The sequence below is a fragment of the Callorhinus ursinus genome, unplaced genomic scaffold (assembly GCF_003265705.2).
Source record: "Callorhinus ursinus isolate GAN/ISIS: 27379988/994484 unplaced genomic scaffold, GSC_fseal_2.0 scaffold13, whole genome shotgun sequence".
Classification (NCBI taxonomy): Eukaryota; Metazoa; Chordata; class Mammalia; order Carnivora; family Otariidae; genus Callorhinus; species Callorhinus ursinus.
In genome coordinates, this window is record NW_027397075.1 from 17,570,629 (window position 1) to 17,589,452 (window position 18,824).

At 43.3% G+C, this 18,824-nt stretch overlaps 1 protein-coding gene across 12 annotated transcripts in view; it reads left to right on the plus strand.

The window, feature by feature from the left end:
* DNAH14 (dynein axonemal heavy chain 14) overlaps nucleotides 1-18,824 on the plus strand; it is a 342,249-nt gene that overhangs the window by 216,541 nt on the left and 106,884 nt on the right. For all 12 annotated transcript variants that reach the window (XM_073899845.1, XM_073899844.1, XM_073899854.1 and 9 more), the window contains 9 exons: nucleotides 1,820-1,881; nucleotides 2,778-2,962; nucleotides 3,880-4,008; nucleotides 5,216-5,353; nucleotides 6,253-6,420; nucleotides 7,582-7,752; nucleotides 10,575-10,742; nucleotides 11,457-11,549; nucleotides 18,449-18,646. In XM_073899845.1, the coding sequence (XP_073755946.1) occupies nucleotides 1,820-1,881; nucleotides 2,778-2,962; nucleotides 3,880-4,008; nucleotides 5,216-5,353; nucleotides 6,253-6,420; nucleotides 7,582-7,752; nucleotides 10,575-10,742; nucleotides 11,457-11,549; nucleotides 18,449-18,646 (1,312 nt within the window). The remainder of the gene's footprint in view (nucleotides 1-1,819; nucleotides 1,882-2,777; nucleotides 2,963-3,879; nucleotides 4,009-5,215; nucleotides 5,354-6,252; nucleotides 6,421-7,581; nucleotides 7,753-10,574; nucleotides 10,743-11,456; nucleotides 11,550-18,448; nucleotides 18,647-18,824) is intronic.

Sequence of the window (18,824 nt, forward strand, 5' to 3'; positions counted from 1 at the left end):
GGTAAAAAAGCCATGAATTCTATGTGCAGTATTCCCCTAACGGTGGAATTCTCCCGTTCGCCTTGATCAGTAAACTTGGTCTTGGCTGGCTGTTCGTGCTGATCTTCTGGGGGAGGGGCCTGTTGCTGTGGTTCCCAAATGTCTTTGCCAGAGGCGGAATTGCCCCCCCCTTGTCAGTCCAGGCTAAGCAATCTGCTCGGGTTTGCTCTCGGGAGCTTTTGTTCCCTGCAAGCTCTCCGTACAGCTTTGGAGGATGAGAGTGAAAATGGTGGCCTCCCAATCTCTGCCTGGAGGAGCCCTCAGTGCGCCCCCAGAGAAAAGCAGTCAGTCACTCCTGTCTCCCCAGTCTCCGGCCGCACTCCGTGCTCACCTGGCCTGTGACCGAGTGTTTCTATCTCTGGCACCTGACCCCGTGTGGAGTCTCCAAACCCAGCAGATCCCTGCGGTGTGCTCCCGCGCCGCTCCTCCCGGGGGAGGAAGGGGAGTTTCCCCGGCTCTGCTGCTTGTTGGGTCCCTGCTGGAGGAGCAGTGGCCTGACTGGGCCACGGATCACAGTTTATGGCAACCCTGAGCTGAAAGCCCGCACCTCGGCTCCGTCTCTGCAGCTGGCTTCCCCGCTCCAATACCCGGGAGCTCTGCCGCACTCAGGCACCCCCAGTCTTTCTGTGACCCCGAGAGTCCTGAGACCACACTGTCCCGCGAGGGTTCCACCCCCCGCTTAGCCACTGGAGCGACATCCCTCAGCAGAGCCAACTTCTAAAAGTTCCGATTTTGTGCTCCGCGGCTCTATCACTTGCCAGAAGTGGCCGACGGAGGCCCCCTCCCCCGCCGTCTATCCTCTCAAATATCGCCTCAGATTCACTTCTCCCCAAGTCCTACCTTCCAGTAAGTGGTCACTTTTCTGTTCAGAGATTTGTTGCTATTCTTTTCTTCAATCTCCTGTTGAGTTCGTAGGTGTTCAGAATGGTTTGATCCCTAGTCAGCTTTATTCCTGAGACCAGACGAAATCCGGGTCTCCTACTCCTCCGCCATCTTGCTCTGCCCCCCTTTTAAAGTTAATTCTAATTCAAATATGGGAGAAGCACACTGTTGTTTGAACCAAATGATGCTGTTGGATTCCTCCCAAACTGCACCCCATCTCTCACCCGCACTCGTCAAAGCTGTCCCCTCTTCCCAAGACATCTTGAATTCCCCCACTTGTCTTTCCAATGCCACTGGTAGCTGGAGCACTGTCACCTGCATGTTACATGAATGATTTTGGAATAAATCCTACTACACTTAAATAAGGCTGTAAGAAATCAGAGAAATAATTTTTGAAACATTTAATTCCATAGGAATCATTCCTTATCTGAATTATTATAATCATAAATAATGGCACTAAAAAAGAAATCTTACTGTAGGCTCACTATTTAAACTGAACTGGATTTTAAGAAAGAAATCACATTACAAAGAAACACCTGAAGACATGACCAAAATAAAGGTGGAAGGGGCTTCTGTTGAGACATCCACAACGGAAAGTGCATTTTGTAAAGGGACCAGTGAGTTAGTGGCTTACTACCCATCGGGGATACCAGTAACCTGGTGCCCTAGGATTTGTTCAGTTTGTTTTTGAGAATAATCCTGTGGTGTTGAACTTAATGTGACAGTGGCAGCACGATCTTCTCTGTGAAAGTGTAAACAGGAAAAAAGAGTATTTGTTTCCTTGTAGGAGAATGAGGTAGAACCCAGCATACACTGATACTTTGATTATATTTTGTTCGTATGGCTACTATGGTAAGCAAGCTGATTTTGAATCTCTGAAAACCTTTTATTCCAATAGCCTGAAGCAGAATATCAGCATCTTGCTTTCTGAAACCCACAAGACAGCCACTGGAAGTCGAGGTACATATTACGTTGGGTGAAACTCCTTCCTATCAGGTCACTGCATGCTTGTCTGGAATCTCAGAATGAACAGATTTCCACTGATAGTTTAAAATCGAGAGTCCTGAAAGATCCCCACTCCCCCCTCAGCCTGCCATGCCCTGCCCAACAGCTGGGGTGCTGATGGCAGAGCTTCCCACAAGTGGGGACCCCAGCTTCTTGGGGGAACTTTGGACCAAGTCTGGAAGCACCTGGAGGCAGTGTTGGCCTCTTCTGTTCCTTCATGCTTGTCCGAGTAATGCAGGGGAGAAGTTACTGGATGAGTTCTCGGATCCTCCTGGAGAACTCGGGCCGAGTGGTTTGGGAGCAGCCACTCCATTTCTGAAGAGGAAAAGCAGGGGCAGCCCCCAGACAGCTGCAGATCAGGAAGGTTCTTGCCTGGCCAGAAGGTTCTTGCCAGAGGAGTTTTTGGTTTTGTTTTTACTTTTATATTTGCCGTAGCACCATCCCAAGTGGCCCTTGTGGCAGATGCTCTCAGGGGATGTGTCCTAAGTCTGAGGCCTTTGGTGGACACAGGTGCATGCTGCTTTTAAACCTCTCCTGTGTGCTTTTAGTAGATACACACCATCTTGCACATCCCAATACTCTGAAGTCATAAAAAGGTAACAGTGTCAGTTGCGCGTAGGCTACAGAGAGTTCTCAGAGGCCCTGCAGACCACATGAAAGGAGGAAACCATTGGAAACATTTCACAGTTGGTATTCCTTCTCTCACTGAATTGTCCTCAGGGTGATTTCTTGCAAATGACAACAAAAGAGTAAAATTATGTAACGTTCATATTTCCTAACACCTTAAAATAAATCACAAATACTGTTAAAGTAGTCTAAATTTATGTTTCTTTCCATATTTGGCATAACAGATAAGCCTATTAAAAAGCCAGCAGTCAGAATGGATGAAAGTTCATTGAAAAGTGATAAGAAAGGAATTATAGTCTCAACAATAAATTTTAGTGTCAATATCACAGCTGCCAAAGCCAAGGAGATGATCCTGAAGAAATTAGTAAGAAGAACCAAAGACACTCTTGGAGCGCCAAAGAACAGCAGGGTAGAACGCCTCCCATCCCGTTGACTAATCTGCTTCTGCCACTCTAGCCATAATGTGACTTGTTTTATTTAATAATCATAAACAGAGAAAGCACCCCTGCACATTGCCAGAGAATGCACTTTATAAATACTGATCAATTATACAGATTTGGAATTACTAAAGCCAAAAGAAGCTCCTGGAATCTAAATTAAACATGACCAGATAAGACAGAAAATGCATTAGATGGTTTCGTAATGGTGTATTTGACCACATTTTCTTCCCACAACCATGAGTTGGGACTGCTAAAAACAAAAATGCAACTGAGTAAATTTTAAGGATTTATTGCCTTTACTCACTTATTCATGAATCTGCTAGGCATCCAACTAGCAGAAAGAAAGGAGCTCCCAGGAGCTGTACAAAATGAGAGACTTCACAGGCAGAAGGGCGAGAGGGGGCGGGAGGCAAGTTATACTGGTAGACAACATGTGCATTGTGGCGATGTCACCTTCCCCTGGGGTTGGCAGGATCTCTCATGGCCGACGACCTCCCTAGAGCTGAGTGACTGGCTTCAGATCCCTTTCTGGAAGAACCGAAGCTGCCATTAAGTCTGGGTTGGGTGGCCTGAGGCTTATCGTAAGGGACTCCATTTTGGGCCTATTGTCTTATTTTTAACATGATGATAAGAGGAAGGCAAGCCTGAGGGAAAGGTACCAAGAGAATAGCCCTGTTGGGGGCGGTCCACTGTTTTTGAAAACTTAATGTTTTCCAAAGTCTTCTCTTCAAAATGGAATTTGGTCTGCTGCTTTTGAATAGAAAAACAGGCCTGTCGTTTCATATAACTTCGTTCTTACACCATACTGTAATTAGTATTCCTAATGTGTAACTGCGGGAACGGCAACACCAAGTGATATGTTTTAAAACCTTTTGTCTTGCTCAAGATTGTCCTGTTCATTGATGATCTGAACGTACCGGAATCAGATACGTCCGGAGCTCAGCCACCCCTGGAACTGATCAGGCAGTTACTGGATATGGGAGGTCTGTACAACACTGAGAAGAACGTTTGGAAGGTACAGCATATACAAAGATTTTGTTCCCATTAACAATGAACTAAATGTTTATAACCTAGCTGAATGGGTTGAAACACTTAGGATGAACACACAGAACACATCAGAAACCCTACCTGAACCGTGCCAAAGACATCTTTTGTCATTCCACACGGCTCCGTAGGATTCACTGTAAGTGAAAAGTCCAAGTATGCTGTGTAGGTTTAATTTCTGAGTCAAATGCTCACTATTATTAATCACATCAACAGCTCATCAAGTTATGCAGCAGCAGTGAACACATAGGAGAAAAGCTAATGAAAATGCGCCCCAGCACGTGCATCTTACTGTCTGTGTAAGAGCGCTCTGCATCTTTCTCTGCAAGATCACAGATCAGGGATGTTCCATAGCACTGCACAGCCCAACAGATTCTCAGGGTGGTGTGCCTGGGCCGTTGTTTCCATTACCTCGAACCAGTCAGAATGGCTGCAGTTTTTGAAAAAGCAAATGCACTTGTCTCCTTACTTGGTTCCTTCTCTGGAAATCACGAGCCCTGCGCTCCAGAACTGACTTTGTCTGTGGAATTAGACAGCTGCATTACAAACAGTTTGACGTCTCAGACAAACCTGGGCCAGGGATCCTGGATGCCACCCTGTCGGCTCAGACACCAGACTATGTGAACCACCCATCATCCCGCAGCCAAGAGAAGAATCCAGATGCAGCCCGGGCAGGGAAAATCCCAGGAGACTGGCCTCTTGTGGGGTTTCTGTGGCCGGGGTCCGGCCTGTTACAAAGCCCACCATGAGCTCATGAGCCGGTCTGCAGGACCGAGGCCACCTCTGCAGCACTCTGAAGGCATGGTGTGTCCCCGGGCCATGACCCACGCAACCCTGGCTTCCCTGGGGACTTGCTCCGTGCTCCTGAGCCCTCCCTCATCACCAGAGTCCTCCGCTCGCTTCAGCATGTTGCTCCGTGTCCCGTAATTGCTTTTTCAAAGTCAGGCTATGGCTTGATGACATTTAGAAAGCCTCCTAGAAGGAACCTGTCTCAAAATTGCATTTAAGGGTTTCAGTTACTTCTAAGAAGATCGATTTCTATTGTGGTCACAGTTTTTGTTTTTGCAGTAAATCATCTTTTCGTCTAAACATTGAAATCTGTTCACTAGGGGCTGGGAAATGGGTGATATTTCACTTTCTACAGATGCATGTATTCGTCCTTTTAACTCTTCCCACAGAACATTCAAGATCTTTCTCTAGTGGCAGCCTGTGCCCCTGCAGCAGTCAGGAGGCACATCAGCCCGCGTCTCCTCAAACACTTTTCCATCCTGGTGCTGCCTCATCCTCCACAGAGCGCCTTGCGCGCTATTTTCCAGGTAATGCAGCCAGTTCACTTTCTACTGAACAAGAATTTTAATTCCGTGGTATAAGAGAAGACATGAAAACTTAAAACCACTGATATTGAAAGAAAATTCCCTCCAGGGGATGGGTTTTGTGTCCCCCCCCTCCCCCCCCGCCGCCCCTTTCTGGCCTGTGGTTGTAATTTGCCTCTAAATAACTGAAACATAAGTCAGTGTGCATTAGAAATACATGTGGTGCACGTTTAATGCGTGTGTAAGATGTGCATCCTACGACTTCATTCTCAAAGATCCTGATCCAGCATATCTGGGATGGAGCTCAGGAGTCTGCATTATTAACAAGCTCGCCTGGAGTTCTGCTATCCTGGTTTGTTCTCTTTGTTTCTTTATAGAATACAAAATAAGAAAATCTGAAATACCTGATTAGAAAAATGGCTTGACTTGAAATCTAGTTTAATGAGAAAAATAAATTTGAGGGGTGCCTAGGCAGCCCAGCTTGTTAAGCATCTGACTCTTAATCCTAATGTAGAAGAATATATATACATACACCAATCCAAAATGAAAAAATGATTCTGTCACCTTGTATTCCATCTCATAACCTCTCCTGGAGAGCAAGGGGGCAGGACAGTTGTCAGCACTCCTGGTACACACTCAGGTGGGGCATAAATTGTCCCCAGAGTGCAGCAACACCTGCCTCTAGATCATTCACCAAACTCGGACCAAGGAGAATTTCCCCGGTTTGCAACCCTCGCAGTGTCTTTTTATTAGTCTGTTTGGTTTAAAGTGGATTCTAATTACTAACATTTTAAATGTCACTAATCCTCCATGATAGTACACACATCTCCTTTTTAGTAGGGATTAATTAGGAAGAAACTGTGCTTAAACTTTGAGGCTGACTATAAAATTTCTTTTTAAAGGCTCATTTGGGAATGTATTTCTCCATCAATAACTTCACATCCGACGTTCAGAAAAGTAAGGATCAGATAATATCTTGTTCTCTCGCTATCTACTTTCAAGTATGTCAGAATATGTTGCCAACCCCAGCGAAATGCCACTACCTGTTTAATCTTCGAGATATCTTTAAGGTGTGTTTTATTTATTTATTTTTTTATTTCACAGAGAGAGTACAAATGGGGAATGGCAGGCAGAGACAGAGGGAGAGGGAGAAGCAGGCTGCCTGCTCAGCAGGGAGCCCGATGCAGGACTTGATCCCAGGACCCCAGGATCATGACCTGAGCCGAAGGCAGACGCTTAACCGTCTGAGCCACCCAGGTGCCCCTTAGGTGTGTTTTAAAATTCATTTTCTAGCTTAACTTTAAATTGTAAGTTGAGGAACTGTAATTTTACCAAATTGACTCTCTCTCTTTCTCTCTCTCTCCCCTTTTCTCCACTGTCAACATTCAGTTGTTAGAGAAGGGGGAAAAAGAAATCCAAGTTGATGAGTTTTGCTGTTTATTAGCAGTTTATCCCATGAGCCATTTAAAAAGAAGCATTAAAGTAATGCCCTGCAGAGAATTCAGTGATGAAGCCACTCAGACTGTTAGAATATTGGCTGATATTCTCAGCAGGGAAAGCAGTAGCAAGGGTATTACACGGCTTTTGGTTTTGCTTTATTTCTGAGATATTAGTGCAGTTTTCAGAAGATGAAAGCCTCTATGCATTTCATAAATATGCTTGCATTTCCCACTAGTCTTGCTTTTTATAACAGGAAATGTTGCCAACCATGCTGACTTAGTCACTAGCCTTGATCAAATAATTTTCAGAATTAAAACATTAAGAAAAACAATTTTTGAATTTGGTCTTTCTCTCCTTGCCATGGACCTGTGGTCCAAAATAGTGCTTATCATATTTGAAATGGGTTATAAGTTCTTTTAATCCAATTCAGAATGTTAGAACGTGTCTGCATGAAGAAGCCTGTCCCGGTCACCACCCGCACCACTGGCTCCAAGTCAACCCCAATGGTCAGGACCCAGGGCTTCCCGAGCCGGTGAGGCCTCCAGTAGGCCCGGCCGAGGGGTCCTTAGCCCCTTTCCCTCCGGGGGGGGTGTGCCATGCCAGTTTTCCCTGAGTTACAACCTGCCCATCTCATCAAAAATCAAGTTTATCACTTGGAGAAATGGACAATTCTCACCTCAGATCATCGCTTCTATTTGTATGGAATCGTAAACCTGCACAAATTGAGCCTCTCTGGTTCACAGACTACCTGCTAATGTTCAAAATAAACCTTAGGTTTCAATCCCTAATAGCTCCTCCTGGGATTGCTGCAAGCCGAGAAGGTCATCATTAACTCCAGACAGATGGCGGCTCTGTTCTTTGTTCACGAAGCCACCCGAGTGTTTCACGATCGCCTAATTGAATATACTGAAAAAGGGCTTTTCTATCAACTTCTCTCAAAGGAAATTGAGAATCATTTTCAGGTAAACCTATATTTTAAAAATTATTTTAAATGGTATCTCAGACAAAAGTGTTGTTTTCTAAAAGCCCTCAGCCATTTTTATAATATTAATAACAACATTATTAATATCATTAACAATCCCATTTTCCACTTGATAATGTCTAAATGAACATGGATTTGATGGGATGGAAATGACAAAGTCTTGATGCCCTTGCTCATGCATTTGGCCTTCAAGCCCTGACACAGCTCACGTTTCTCCAGGCCTGGAGGAAGCACTCAGTCCCCGTGTCTCCAGCACCTTGAACTTTGGTCTCCACAGAGCCCCTGGGCTCCCAGTCCAGAAGGAAGGAGAGCAGTTCAGGAGACTGAACCATGCCACAAGCTGGTGGGGAAGCACAGGGGCGAGCTCAGCACATTCATGAGGCTGTGGTGTGAGCTCCTCTCGAGAGAATTAGGGGTGTCCTTCCAGAGGTGACTCCTCCTTCCTTTTCCGTCTTCTTTCGTGGTGCTGCTCTCTCTCGTCCTGTTCATAGGAGCCCAGGAAATATAATGAATTCACAACAGAAAAAAAAAAGACTTTTGGGTATGAACCTTATACCTGGAGATATAGACATGCGCATAAACTCAGCATATACACATACATGTAGATCTGCGTTCCTGTGTGTGTGTGTGTGTGTACGTGTACATATGTATGTTTAAGACTAGTCCCAAATCCAGAAACCTTTTAAAAAATATTTTCGAGACCCTCCCATCATTATTTTCTTTCAGTCCAGGCTCTTTGCTCTTCGGCCCAGATCCTCCTTGATGTGATTGTTCATGTCAGCGCACAGCCCCTGCCCTCCCATGTCTCCGCTGAGCTCGCAGGAGTGATCCTTTCCCACCTGCTAGACCAGCACACCTCCATGCGCTTGTGGAGTCCCTCAGACCTGGCCTGCTGTCCTTGGGCTGCTCTTCAGTGATGCTTCAGGCCCCTCCTGTCCCTACTTTTCCCCCGTTTCCCCTGCTCAGAGACTAGACTCCCCAGCCCACTCGGGTACCATTCCCGCTTTTCTTCCCTGGCAACCTGAGAAGCACTTGAATATAGAGGCTACCCCCATTGGCCCTGCCCACCTTCAAAGCCCAGCCCGTCCCCTGAGCAGCTGTGGAGCTGTCTCCGTTCCCTCATCTCTGAAGTTGGGGTAGCAGCCATACCCACTTGTAGGCTGAGAATCAGTGGCACCCCTTTGTGTCTAGAACAGTTTCTGACATACAGTAAGCGCTCTATAAATGTAAGCTGTGGGCAAGAACTGGAACTTCTGTCTACATTTCAGATGCAGACGGGTGGTTTGGCAGAGAGAACCTGAGCTCTAAAGTTAGACCTTGGTTTGTCTTCCAAGTCTGGCTCACGGTGCTTGGGGTGCTTCATGCTCAACACACAAAACCACTTGCAAAGCCATTCCCGGGCTTTGCCTGCTGTGCTCCCTGCACCTCCCGGTGTCCTGGCCTGATGTTGCCCGCCTCTGTGACCGCGCCAGAAACCTCGGCACCTCAGCCCCACGTCCCAGCCGGAATGCGGCGTCGGCGTCCATGGTCTCTCCTGCCTCTGCCTCGACACCCCTGGGTCCCCTCTGGCCAACCTTCAAGATTGAGCTCGTGCTTCCTCTTTCAGTGAATGTCGCTGGCCAACACCGCACCCTTTCCAGTTTGAGGGTCCCTTCTTCGTGTTCTCCCAGGACTGTGGACTTTCTTATCCTAGAACTTACTATAATGTAATTAGTTCTCTCTCTCTCTAACCTGTGGGTTCTATGAGAACAAAGTCATTGATTTTTATCTCTACCTAATGACCAGAATTCAGCATCCTTCCTTCCTCTCAGTTGGTGCTTGGTAAGGATAACTGGGAGGAAGGGAGGGACTTTGCTAACATAACTGGAGAGAGATCATTCCCCACCCCCCAGGTGAAGTTTGCAAACTCCCTCCTGTAAATGGCAGGGCAGTCCAGGTTTTGGACTTTGCCAGACGACGAAGCAATAGATGCAGAGGCGGTAGGACATGAGCTCGCACATGCTTCAGGGACACACGGCTTGCCCTGTGGACGGACAGCAGAAACCGCTGCAAGACCCCAGAGTAAAGACATATTGACCCATCTTCCTTAAGGACATAAGGATATCAATTAGTCCTCTGAGAATTTGCATTTATGGCTTCATTTAGTCAGTTGTTTGGCTTATTTTCATATTTAAAAAATAAAATGTGATAAGGCTAACAATTATTGCACTTACAATGTGCCAGACACTGTTTCCAGAGCTTTCTATATCATTGCTCATTGTAGTCTCTATAACACCTCTGCAATGGAGGTCCTGCTGTTATCCTCACTTTACAGATGAAGAAACTGAGGCAGAGGGGCTAAGAAATTGCCCAGGTTACATAGCTGGTTAAGAGGTGGACTCATCCAAACCCGGAGACCAGACCCTGATGTCCCCTTACCCGTCCTGTCATCCTGCCGCCCAGCCTCATCTCCTGGGTGCCTCCCGGGAAGTTAGCACGGGACACCTGATGTGGGTGATGGAGGTGGGGCTGCTGAGACCTAGTGCAAGGCTCGGGCCTGCAGTGCAGGTGCTGATACTCCAGCTCAATCTATTCGGTCTCTTTTGCAACCCTTGTATGGTACCAGATGTACGTATTCTGAGAAAGGGTCCATGGGCTCCACCGCCAGCAGGGGTCCATAGCACAGCAAAGGTGAAAAGCCCCCAAGGCTTACCTACGTCTGTTGTGCCGAGAGCGTCTCTGATACAGACCTATTACATTAGTTTAGATAACAAGTAGAATTTGGCTCTTAACACATACTCTTAAATGATGATCTTACAATAGATTCAATGGACCAAAGAAAAACTGATGAACGACTCAATTGTATTTGTGGATTTCTTGGATATAAACAAGCCTCATAGGAAAAAGATCTATCGGAATACCAGTGACTATGATAAACTTGCCAATGTACTGAATGAATTCCAAAAGAAGTTGAGCTCCACGTCTTTGGAGGTACATACAGACATGCGCTGCGTAGACTCTGAGGAATGCTGTGTGTGTGTGTGTGTGTGTGTGTGTGTGTGTGTGTGTGTGTGTTATACACGCACACAGATGGGTGTATTTCTTTCACAACAGATATTTTCAAGACGTGTGCAAATGAAAGAGGGGTGCCTGGATGGCTCAGTCGGTTAAGTGTCCGAATTGATTTCAGCTCACATCATGATCTCAGGGTCATGGGATCGAGCCCCGTGTCGGGCTCTGCACTCAGCGGGGAGTCTGCTTGCAATTCTCTCTCCCTCTGCCTCTGCATGTCCAGAGCAACAGCAGGGAGCAGCATCCCTGTCGCTGCTGTCCTGGGCAGACAGGTGTCAGACCAGAGGCCCTGACAGAATCACAGATGCCACCACCCCATCTCCTGGACTCTTCCCTCACCACGAGTCCCACTCCAAGATAGAGCAGCAGCAGAACAGCCCCGATGCTGTTGTTCTCCTCTTCCTCTCTTCCCTCGAGCCTGGGACTCCCCTGGTCTTGCTCACGGCAATACTGGCATAGGGACTCCTTGTTCTGCAAATTTTTTTTCAGAAATGTAAACCAGTTTACTGGGTCTAGGTTGCTGGATTACGAAAATCGTCAGTCTCACTCCCGGATCCTTGTATATAAAACTGCAGCGAACTTTTGACTTTTCTATGCCTGTAAGCACTCTATTTTTCCCATTTCCTCTGCCAGATTTTTCATTCCATGGTGTTCTTCAAGGAAGCCATAGAACATATCGCAAGAGCTGCGAGGGTCCTTCGGCAGCCAGGGGGTCACATGTTACTGGTAGGAGTTTAAATTGTTCAAATACATTTAAATTTCAAAATAACAGTTGAGGGAATCTGATAAAATCTACCTTGCTTACAAAAGTTTTATTTATGCAGACTTTCTCTTTGTGAAAGCTTGCAGCCACTGAGTCCCACACAACGTGCTCTTCCTCTCTGGAGTTTACATAAGAAATTTATCAGCACATAAAAATGCTTGTTTTTGGAAGCATTTGATGTGAATAGAAGTGATGGAGCCAGCAGCATCTCTAGCATATCCTCAGCACCAACGTAGTGTCTGTGCATGTGGATCTTGACCTTGAAAACAGTACATTTCCTGGAATATGGATTTAGAAACTGAGTCTTTGCACAAAGTTCTACTTCTCATGAAAACAAGTGGGAGATAAATTCTTGGCAAATCTCCAAAAAACCTGAGTAGACAAAAGGTTTCAGAAGGCTAAATAAAATCCAACACATGCAGCCAATTATAGGAATCACAGTATGAATATTTAAGCTATTGTTTATGCCTATTATTTATGTATTTTATACTTTTGTTATTTATAACTAGTTATTTAATTCACATCATTTTTTCCCAAAAAGACTTGTTTTGCATTCAGAACTACTTAGAGCTTTATTTGAACAGACATGTATTAAGAGTAATTAAAAGGAATTAAAAACTGAAAAATAGAATTAAGGCAAAAATACAAAAGCAAATATTTCCTCCACCAAAACTATTCCTTTACTAACCTCGCCCATCTCATAAATGGCACCAACATAGATACACCACTCTAGCCAGAAACCCAGGAACCCCTCATTCTGAATGCTTTCTGTCACACCCCACCCTCAGTCCATCAATACATTCTGGAAATACAACTTCCAAAATATATTTCAAGTCTGCGCACTCATACACATCTCGATTGCCTCCACCCTAGCCGAGCCACTACCACAGCCCCCCGGGCTCCTTGCCCCCCCTGTCTCTCCCCTCCCCTCGGCCCCTGTCACTTTGTCCTTTTATTTTGCCTTTTCTCCTTAGACCTTAGCATTATTGGATCTTACGTATTTAACTTTTCGTTTATGTATTAGCTGTCTTCACATTTAGAACATAAGCTCTGTAAGATCTATGGTTTTGTCTATTTCAATTAATAACGGATTATTTTTTAACTCCCAAATGGTACATACTCTCAGTTTGCTTCTTTTACCACAAAGTGACTTTCTTTTCTAATAACAAGTGAGTTTACAAAGAGTTGTCAATTCTAAAATCCTGAGAATGCATCCAGAGCAATTTTTACAGACCTAACGCTCAACTAGAAACTTGCCTCTTTAACAATGCTTTCTCATGACCCTATCGTCCTTTCAGAGCCCCTGTTAAAAATACAAGGCAAAGCATGGCAAGTCCCTGTTTCCTCTCTGATCCTGTGACTACTTTGCCCAATTAAACACCATCAATAGATCGATAGATCTTTGCCCTGGGATTCACTTGTGTAAAATGGTAATATAACTAGGAAGCTGACCTAGCCTGCGCAGCTTCAGCAGGGAGAAGCAGCTGGAGGGAGCGTAATGACTTGATGAAGAACGTTTAAAACAGATTTAAAAAAATAATCATGATCTAGATTGGTCAATTCAAATGAGATTAGTTGAATAGGTAAAGAAGTAAAAAGCATATCATACATGACTTGTTAAAAGTAAACATTACTGGGGCGCCTGGGTGGCTCAGTCGTTAAGCATCTGACTTCAGCTCAAGTCATGATCCCAGGGTCCTGGGATCGAGCCCTGTGTCAAGCTCCCTCAGGGAGCCTGCTGCTCCCCCTGCTTGTGCTCTCTCTCTCTGACAAATAAATAAAATCTTTAAAAAAATAAAAAGAAAAAAGAAAAGATGGAGAAAGATAATTCATGGTAATCATTCCCATAAGAGAGTTGGACTGGTTATACTACTATCAGACAAAATAGACTTTAAGGGAAAAAAACGTGTTCGAGAGAAAAGAAAGATGTTATAATGATAAAAGCATCAATCATCAGAAAGATATAACAGTTATAAACACACACACCTAACAGCTAAGCCCCAAAATACGTGAAGCCAAACAGACAGAATTAAAGAGAGAGAAATAAGCAGTTCAGCAGCAATGATTGGAGTCTTCGATAACCCCACTCTCAATCATTGCTAGAGCAACTAGATACAAAATCAACAAGGATATAAATATGTCAATAATACCGTAAAAACAATTTGACCTAATTGACATAGATAGCAAACTCCTTCCAACAAAAACAAAATACACATTCTTCTCAAGCACACATGGAACATTCTCCAACATAGATCATGTGCCAGACTATAGAACAAGCCTCAATACATTTAAAAGGATTGAAGTCATTCAAAGTACATCCTCTGAACACAGTAGAATTAAAGTAAAAATCAATAACAGAAAGAAATTTGAGTGCGCTTGGGTGGCTCAGTCGGTTAAGCAGCTGTCTTCGGCTCAGGTCATGATCCCAGGGTCCTGGAATTGAGCCCCACATCGAGCTTCCTGCTGGGTGGGGAGCCTGCTTCTCCCTCTCCCTCTACCCCTCTTCCCTGCTCATGCTCTCTCTCTCAAATAAATAAATAAAGTCTTTATTAAAAAAAAGAAAAATTTGAAATATTCACAAATATGTGGAATTTTTACAACATACTCCTAAATAACCAATGAGTGAAAGAAGAAATCACAAGAGATATTAGAAAATATTTTGAGATAAATGAAAACACAGCATACCCAAAGCAGTGCTTAGAGGGAAATGTATATAAGCTATAAGTGCCTAAATTTTTTCAAAAAAGAAATATCTCAAATAACCTAACCTCCCACATTAGGAAACTACAGAAGAAAAGAAAACTAAACCCCAAAGCAGAAAGAAGTTACTAATAAAGATAAGAGAAGAAAGTAGAACAGAAGAACAATAGAGATTATCAATTGAAACCAAAGCTTTTTTCTCTGAAAAGATGAACAAAATTGACAAACCAAGAAAAAAAAGAGAAAAAAGAATCCATTATTAAATTTTTTAAATCAGGAATTAAGGATTATAAGAGAATAGTGTGAACAACTGTGTGCCAGCACATTGAATAGCCTAGATGAAATGGAAGAAGACACAAATGACTGAGCTAAAGAAACAGGAAACCTGAAAAGACCTAAACAAAGAGATTGAACTGGGAATTTGAAAACTTCCCATGGAAAAAAAAGCCCCCAGTCAAATGGCTTCACTGGAGAATTCTACCAAACATTTAAGGAAGAATGAGATCAATCCTTCACAAACCCTTCCAGTAAATAGAGGAGGGAACAGCTCCCAACTCACCCACGAGGCCAGCATCACCAGCATCACGTGATACCAAAACTGGACAAGACACATCATGGCAAGAGAAAACTGCAGGCCAATATCCCTTATGAATATAGTTGTAAAATTCCCGCACAAAATATCAGCAAACAGAATGCAACAAAATATAAGTATCATGCATCATGACCAAGGGACATGTATCCTGGGAATGCATGTTTGGCTTAACATCCAAAAGCAGTAATATAATGCACCATATTAATAGAATACAAGGCAAAACCACATGATCATATGTGCAGAAAATACGTTTGATAAAATCCGATACCATCAATGATATTTTTAAACTCTCAGCAAAAAGGAATAGAAGGGAACTTTACCAACCTAATAAAAGGCATCTATGAAAAACTTTCATACTTAATGATGAAAGACTAAATGTTTTCCCCCTAAGATTGGGAACAAACAAAGATACATTTTTTTCTCACAATTTCTATTCAACCCTACACTGGAGTTTGTAGCCAGTGCAATTAGATAAGAAAAAGGAAAAAAGGGCATCCAGATACTTACTTTACATGAAGTAAAACTGTTTTTATTCACATTCCACATGATCCTGTTTATAGAAAATCCTAAGGACAACCTACCCAATTAAAAATAAACAGACATCTCACAAAATCATATAAAAGGATTCTCAATATCATTTGTTGTTAGGGAAAACAATGTGATAATCACTACACACCTATTAAAGTGACCAAAATTTAAAAAAAAAACAGATAGTAGGAATTGCTAGCAAGGGTACAAAGCAACAAGAACTCTCATTTGTTGCTGATGGGAATGCAAAATGGCACAGTCACTTGGAAAGATAGCTTGGTGGTTTTTCACAAAGCTAAAGATAGCCTTACCATATAGTCTAGCAATATGCTCCTATGTATTTACCTAACATATTTGAAAAATTACATCCTCACAAAAACCTTCCCCTGTGTAATTACAGCAACTTTATTAAAAAACTGGACACAATCAAAATGTCCTTCAGTAAGTGATAAACTGGGGTACAATGGAATATTATTCAAAGATAAAAAGAAAAGAGATATCAAGCCACAAAAAGACATGGATAAATCTTCAAGGCATATTGCTAAGTGAAAGAAGTCAGTCTGGAAATACTACACACTGTATGATTCCAATTATATGACATTCTGGAAAAGGCAAAACTATGGTGATGGTAAAAAGATTGGTGGTTGCCAAGGGTTTGGAGAGAGGAAGGAAGGTGAAATGCAAGATAGTCGAGTGGTGACACTATTCTGTGCAATGCTGTAATGATGAGTACATGACACCACACATCTGTCGAAGCCCATAGAACTTCACAGCACAAAGAGTGAACCTGAGTGTATGGAAGTTCCAAAGAGTCATTTAGGAGGTCTGGGGAATCCCAGGATGGAATGCAGAATGTGACGAAACAACCAAACTGTGTCACAGTGTGTGCAACAGTCTCCCTGAAGAGGGTGGAAAGGAAAGGAACTGACCTAAGGAAATTTGGAAGTGAGTGGAGTCTGTAAGACTAAAGGCAAAAGAAACTGTATGTAAGCTAATAAAGTGGTTTCCTGTGGGATTGAGGTCACCCTTCTGATACCACTGTGCGTATATATCACAACTGAGTAAGTAAAGGATGGCAGGTGGTGGGAGCCAGGTTTCTCACTGTTGGAGTGGGAGCTTACAGAAAAGCAAGGGGAAGAGGCTAGAGTGAGCCATATGGTGATGGATGAGAGTTGAAGACAGCAGTTGAACTCCTGTTTGGCTTCATGTATATGGTTGCATACATTTATAGGAATGTGTGTATGCAAAGGTCAGCATACAAAATTGGAGCGTAACTCTGCACTCCTTAACTGTGAGCTATTACTGATTTTTCCCAAAGGATGCAGTATGAAAGGGGGGAAAACAATAACTTCACAAAGGAGAAGCCTGACATACAATACTTTATCTAGGTGACCAAGGTCAGCATCAACAGTGATAAATCGTGTTGATAAATGGCACTTTATCCCCGTGGCCTTGCCTCCCAGAAACACATAACCCCAGTCTAGTCAGAAGGAAAACATCAAGAAAATCCCAACCGAGAGGCATTCTACAAAATGCCTGACTGGCACACTCCAAACCTATCAACGTCATCAGAACAAAACAAAAAGAGAGAGTCTGAAACCATCACAGTCAAGAGGAGCCTCAGGAGAGAGAACTAGTAAATGTAATGTATCCTTGATGGGATCCTGGGACAGAAAAAGGATGTTAGGTAAAAACTAAGGAACTCTGAATAAAGTAGGGATTCTAGTTAATAATGGATCGATACTGTTTCATTTAACGAGAACAAGTATATCCTACTAGGTCGATGTTTGTAGGGGAAACGATGTGGGGTGTATGGAAATTCTCTTTTCTATCTTGGCAATTTTACTGTAAATCAAAAACTCTCCTAAAATCAAAAAGTTTATTTTTTTAAGTGGACAAAAGATTTAACTAGATATTTCACCAAAGAGACATGAATGGGAATAAGCCTATGAGAAAACTACTCGCCATCATTTACCATTCAGAAAAGGCAATCTGAAGGTCCACAGAGATATCAGCCCACCTGCGCTTGCACGACTCTTGTATCAAGTGTTGGCAAGGTTGTGGATAAGCGGGAGCTTGCACACATGGCTGGCGCAAATGTAAAATAGTAAAACTGCTTTGAAAAACAGTCTGACCATTTCTTATGAAGTTAACCCCAATTTACCCTTTAACGGAGCAGTTCTGTTTGTCTCTATCGACACAAGAGAAAGTAAAGCAAACGTTCGCTTTACAACTTGCACGTAAGTGTTCCCAGGAGCATTATTAGAATAGCCGCGAAGTGGACATACTCCCAAGTGTCCATCAGTAGGTCCCATCCAGTAGGATACTATTTAGCAATAAAAGGGAGCAGACTACTAATAGACGCTACCACACGCAAGAACCACAAAACCATCATGCTAAGTGAGGAGGCAGATGCAAAAGACTTCATATTTACTATTCAATGGATAGGAAATCTGTAGAGACAGAAAGCATACTAATGGTTGCCCGGGACTGGGGTTGAAGTGAAGACTCACTACTGACAGGCCTGGGGGGCAGAACTATTCTAAGACTGGATTTACTTGTTGCAAACCTGTACATTTACTAAAAATCATTGAATTATACACATAAAAAGAGGTGTAGCCTGTAAGTTACACCTCAGCAAAGCTGCTAAAAAAGGTAATACTTTGTCATTATTACCAAAGAGCACCTAAGTGGTTATTGCTCAGAATAAATAGGAAAAGATCTATCTAAATTCTTCTGAATGAAAAGTCAAATACTGGCAGTAACATGATGATTTATAACCTGTCGATGCTATTTTTCAGATTGTGTTATTGTTCCTTCCAGTCAAATTGTCTCATATATTTCAAGAGACTATAAAGAGAAAAGGTGAAAATATTGAATGTATATGAAAGCCCTATAGAACTTTGATAAATACTGTAGTTATATTTCACATATTTCCCAGAAAGTTTATAAAAATAGGTATTTTGCTGATAGGAAACTATGCATTGCAATGTGTTTAGGATGTACGTAGGAATCGTATGTTGGCTTGTTCTTCTCGCACAGATTGGCATAGACGGCTGTGGGAAGGAGACCTGTGCCACTCTAGCCTGTTACCTGACAGAGTGCAGACTATACCGGGTGTCCACATCCCACAATTATGCCTACATTGAATTCAAAGAAGACTTTAAAAGGGGCTTCATTCAGGCAGGATTGGAAGGGAACCCCACTGCTCTGATAGTTGCTAGTTTAAACCCAAAGCAGGTAAGTACTTTTTGTCTTTAGCGTTTGCTAGCGTTTTCCATTAAGTAGTGTTCCCCCCCCCCCATTTAATATTTGAAAAGACGGTATAGTCCTGCTGGCCTGCCCTGGTTTTCCCGCTCTTCTGTTCTACCCACTCCCAGCCGACAGCATTTATGTATTTGTCCTCATGCCACTGAGA